Source organism: Crocuta crocuta, unplaced genomic scaffold (assembly GCF_008692635.1).
Source record: "Crocuta crocuta isolate KB4526 unplaced genomic scaffold, BGI_CrCroc_1.0 scaffold675, whole genome shotgun sequence".
Taxonomy (NCBI): Eukaryota; Metazoa; Chordata; class Mammalia; order Carnivora; family Hyaenidae; genus Crocuta; species Crocuta crocuta.
Window position 1 is genome coordinate 3,106,491 of NW_027528796.1, and position 5,310 is coordinate 3,111,800.

General features: G+C 63.8%; 1 protein-coding gene across 6 annotated transcripts in view; it reads right to left on the bottom strand.

Annotated features, from left to right (window-relative positions):
• PDE9A (phosphodiesterase 9A) overlaps positions 1–5,310 on the bottom strand; it is a 58,421-nt gene that overhangs the window by 7,416 nt on the left and 45,695 nt on the right. For all 6 annotated transcript variants that reach the window (XM_077755447.1, XM_077755446.1, XM_077755448.1 and 3 more), the window contains 4 exons: positions 3,400–3,486; positions 2,473–2,577; positions 2,214–2,296; positions 1,040–1,196 (listed from right to left, as the gene is read on the bottom strand). In XM_077755447.1, the coding sequence (XP_077611573.1) occupies positions 1,040–1,196; positions 2,214–2,296; positions 2,473–2,577; positions 3,400–3,486 (432 nt within the window). The remainder of the gene's footprint in view (positions 1–1,039; positions 1,197–2,213; positions 2,297–2,472; positions 2,578–3,399; positions 3,487–5,310) is intronic.

Below are 5,310 nucleotides of genomic sequence, written 5' to 3' on the forward strand. Positions count from 1 at the left end.
CCCCAGCCCCGCGGGTGGGGGGGGGGGTGAGGCTGTCATCCGTGGGGCGGCGCCGCGAAGGTGGCTCCCTGCACGTGTGTCCTGAGGCCGCCGCACAGTGTCACCCGCCAGGTGACGGGGAAGCTCAGGGGACATTCTCTCATGTCCAGAGGCCAGAAGTCTGAAGGCTCTGGGGAAACGTCCTTCCCGACTTCTCCTGCTTCTGTGGCCCCAGTAGCCTCTTGACTTGGGTCCACGTCAATCCAGCCTCTGCCTCCGTCTTTACGTGACTTTCTCCTCCGTGCATCTGTCTCCTCTGTTTCTTCCAAGGACGCCTGTCACTGGATGAGGCCTGCCTGGATGATACCCGCTAGTCTCCTGCAGAGATCCTGACTTAACCACCTGTGCAAAGGCTCTTTTCCAAATAAAGTCACGTACAAAAGGTTCTGGGGATTAGGAAGTGAATGTGTAATTTTTTTTCTTTTTTTGCAGAACGGGACTACCATTCAACCCATACACTCCTGGAAGAGATCATTCTGGTATCTCCCCGCCACCCCCCCCACCAACAACAACANGAGGGGCATCGCCTCCAGCGAAGCAGAGTCTGTCTCAGGACAGGAGGGTGATGGGGCCTCCCCAGGGTCTCTTATGTGAAGTGGGTGGTGGGGCTGGCCGGGGCGGGGTGGGGCAGGGGGAGGCAGCTGGGGGGCAGGGAAACAGTCTGCTAGGTTGGGTGCAGCAGGTGCATCTGTCCAGGGGGCTGCACGTACTCGCGACGCACCTCACCTCTGTAACCCCCACTATCCTGGGCTGCAAGCTGCAGAAAGAATGGATCTTAAAGGCTTCAGTGAAACAGCGGGTGTGAAATGCAGGTCAGTGGGGTCCCGGGTATATATGCTGGGGGCACTCCACTGCTTGGAATGCTACTGGCCTTGGTGAGGGGGGTTCCCCGGGACCCCAGGTGGGACCAGGGGCTTCTGGGGCCTCGGCCACTGGAGGGAGGGGTTCTACTCTCACCGCCCCCCACCCCTGCAGTCCGAGGGCCCTGGCCCCCGCACACCTGTCTGATCTGCTTGAAGCCCTCCGGCTGCACATTGGCGAAGATGTTGCACTCGGGCTGGGCGAGGATCTGAAAGGCCACGGCGCAGTGGTGGTTCTCCAGGGGCGAGATGTCGTTGTAACGGACGGCCAGCTCCGTGCGGGCGTTGATTTGGTACCTGGCGTTGGGGGAGACGGCAAATGGGGCCTCGGGGATGTGCGCTGGGACACGGCGGCGCCGCAGAGGCTGGCAGGCCAGCCGGGCGCGCTGGGGGAGCCAGGCCTTGCTCCTCTGGACTCTCCTCTCTGCTGCCCCTTCAACTAGACACCCTCAAGGTCTTATAACCCCACTGGGCGGACGCCTCAACTCCTCCCAGTCGCGCTGCCCTGAAGGGGACCGGGCCTTCCGTTCTGGCACCTTGTGAACATTGTCGGGATGTACAAAAGGCAGACATTTGGGAGAAGGACCAAGGTGGGTTCTGAGGTCAGAGGCCGCGGGTAGGGCCCCTTTGCTGGCCTGCGCTCTGCATACCATCCTGAGTGTGACATGAGGGAATGGGTGCCCGCAGCGCCAGCCTCCTGTGAGGGACACGGACGTCCACACCGTGGACCCCACCCCCGTCCTGATGAAGGCCTGCCACCAAAACCACTGGCGAGTTCCCGGCCATATGTGATGTCGCTGCGCATCCGCATCCGCTAGAAAGAACAGGCGCATCACCCTGGATGCAAACTAGGGCCACGCGGCCCGGACCTGGCGGTTACGTGGGGCGGACTCTGTGTCTCTGCCCCCGCCAAGCTCGGCCTGTCCTCCTGGCCCCCACGGCCTGCGCCGGACGCCCCCCAACCCCTGCTCGCCTGCACTCCTGTCCCTCAGTCCTAGCCTCTGCCTCGGTGCTGCTGGAAGCAGGCCGGGGGGGATCCAGAGAACAGGGCGTCATGTGCGGGCACTGCTCCTGCCTCGGGTGGAGGGGGTGGTTGGCGGCCTGGAAGGGTCCGCCCCGGGCGGCCCAAGGCCCCGGACAGAGCCCCAAAGTGGGAGCTGTGTCCTACGCAGCAGGGGGGGCGGGGGGGGGCGGATGGAGAGGCCCTGGCCGCAGCTCCGACTCAGAACTGGTCTGCGGGGGAGGCGGGAAAGGTCACCTCTGACACCAGAGCGCCCCTGAGAAGGGAAGGACGGGGGGAAATCGCGTACGCACGTGTTGTTGTAGCCCGGGTGATCCAAATCGTGGCAGATGGCGGCCGTCATTAGGATCAGGATATCCATTTGGGAAAATTTCTCCTGGAGGAGAGAGAGGGCGGGAGAGGGTGAGGAGGGGGCTGGACTGGGCTGGGGGGGGTGATGCCCCCAGCGGCTGGCCCGCGGGGAGGGTGGCGCGCCTGCTGGGTGCAGGGGGCAGCAGGCTAGCCCGAGGACAAGGGGCGGGTGCTGCCCCCCGGAGGGGCCCCGAGACGCACCTGCAGCCCGCAGAGCCAGATCATGCTGTACATCATCTGGGTCACGCAGAAGCAGTGCCGGAAGTTGTGGAAAGGGTTGTGTCTGTAGTTGTCGCGCACGCAGAGCTGTGGAGACAGGGGTCCTGGCTGCTCGCACCGCTGCCTGCGTCCGCCCCGGGCTGCCCCCCACGCCTTTCCTCCTCCTTGGCCAGCGGGCGGCTAGTGTTTCGGACGCGCTCTGTGCGATCCTCGGCCGACCCCGAGGCCAGCTGTGTTCCTGCGCTTGCTGGCGGCAAGGGCGAGGTGGCCCGGGGGCCCCGAGGACGTCCATGGGCCACCCCGCGGCCTCGGAGGGCAGCTGGGAACAGGCTTCCGCCTGGGCTCACGGACTGAGGTGTCCCCAGAGGGGTTCTGAGGGGCCATGTGGGGACGTGAAGCCGGGGGAAGGGCTGGGGTTATGGGAGGGGCTCTGGGTCCCAGATACCATCACACCTTTTCATGTTTTCCTATTTAACATTTAAGCTTTTCCTATTTGGTTCTGAGCATCATTTTGTTAAAAAGAATCTATTGCTAAACACACACTCGCACACACACTCACACACGTACCTCCTCCACACATGCATTCACACACGTGCACACACATGCGCACCCACATGCTAACATACGTGCACACACGTGTGTACGTACCTGCACCTCCCCCCATAACACACACACACCTGCACACACACCCGCACGGACTGCTTCACCGGCCTCTCCCTGGTTCTTACTCTGTCCTTGCTCCCCAGAGCAGGGGCTTAGGGGCGCCTCGTACTCTGGCAGGAGACAGACGGACAGCGGCCGCCTGTTCTCACAAAACCCTCCAGGGAGCGTCGCCTCCGTCCATCCATGAAGGTGCTTACTGGTCTGTCCCCGAGTAGCCGGAAGGGGCCGCGAGGGGCTCGCACTTACCAACCATCTCCGGAGCGTGACGGGGTGGATGGAGAAATCCCGGACCAGGCCCAGGTCGTGGTACATGTGCTCCAAGCAGCTCAGCATCTGGGGGGACAGGGGCACAAGGTGGTCAGAGGCACAGGTGAGCCAGCCCGGCACTGCCCCTCCGGCGCCCTGGGAGATGCGTGCAGGGCCAGCCGGGAGTCCTCCAGGCCTGTGCTCAGAGGATGAACTCTCCCTTCCCGGGAGGCCCCGAGCCGCGTTGACTGGGTCTCAGGACCCCTAGGAGGCATGTGGGGGCTTCAAGGAGCAGTTGGGTGGGAAGTCCAGGGAGTTCCAGGCGAGAAGGGACAGCGATCGGGTGAGAGAAGCACCCCCAGGCGCCCATGTCAGCAGCGATCGGGTGGGAGGGAGCAGCCCCAGACAGCCGTTCAGCAGTGATGCTGTGGACCTTCGCACACGGAAACTGTCTCATCCCAAGCTGGAGACAGGCCCGCTGGACGCAGACCCCAGAGCGGGTGCGGGTGCAGACACGGGGGCCTGAGCCTTGATGGCCTGAGTGCCACGCATGCTCCGTATTGCCCTTTGTGGGGGGCCCTGGGACCGCACACACATTTTAATGTGTTAATCATAGGGTCTGGAGAGTGAGCCCCCCGGCCCGACGCCACCTCACTGAGCGGTCTTCTACAGAAATCTCAGGTTGGAAAAGATCTGTTCCCAGTCCCGGGGAGGATTTACTGTCATCCCTGCGATCTATTTAAATATAGCTCAGGGCTCAGGAGCTCACGAAGCCGGGAGCAAAGACTGACTCTTACAAAGCGGGAGTCTGGTGAAGTGAGCCCTGCTCTCCGGGACGCGGGCCCCCCCGGGGGACGGGATCTCCAGGCACTGCCTGGCGGCCGGGGGCGTGACGCCCGTGCCCCGCCTCCACCCACCTGCCGCCTGCGGCCTGCACGGCCTGCTCCCCGCGGTCCTGGTCATAGTATGACCACCCTCTCCCGAACGGGCGTTACGGATGGAGCTGTGGCCCCCAGGTCAACGTATGGAAGCTCTGGGCCCCACGTGACTGTGCGGAAAGCAGGCCTTTAGAGACGTGATCAAGGTTAAGCGAGGTCACTGGGGTGGCTCTCATCCACCAGGACCTGGGTCCCGGCGAGGAGAGGAGACCCGCACACACACACGCACAGGGGGTGACCGCGTGGGGGCGTGGGAGACACCAGCCCCGCCCTCGCCTGGACCTCGGACTGCTGTCCCCAGGGTGTGAGCGACTACATTCTTGCCCTGTGGTTTGCATTACGGCGGCCGGGGCGAACCCGGGGCCAGCCGCACAAACCCACCTTCCCGGTTACACGGTCCTCGGACAGCCCGGAACCCGGGGGGCCAGGTGCACTGCGCGTCCAACCCTGTCACTAAAGTGTCCCCACCACGGGTGTGGAAGGACCGCCGTGGGGCATAGACTTGCGGCATCGCAAAGAATTCAGTTAGAGGATGGAAACCACCCACATGAGGGCACGTGTGGGAGCCTGGAATGTCATAGACGGGATGTCCTTGAAGCTGACCTTCACCGTCTTCCTGGAGGGGACAGCACGGATGTAGACGGGATCATGTGCAGGGCGCCAGGTTTTGGGAACTAGAGAAGGGGTAAGGGTCCGGGGCCCCGGCGCGCGGCGGGGTGGGCTGGCGCCCAGGCTGCCAGCTACTTCGGTCCTGATGCCCGCGCTCGGGGCCAGGGGCCGCAGGGCTGACACCCTCACCCACACGCGGCTCCAGCAATCCCACCAAGCCACAGGCTTTGTGGTGACATCATAGTCCGTAGCTGGAGGTGATCGGCACGCGAGACCATCTGGTGCCACTTCTGTGACGCCACAGCAGCTCAGGAGCAGGAGGGATGTGTCTGCATCTGCGGACGCTGGGCGGATCCTGGCCGGG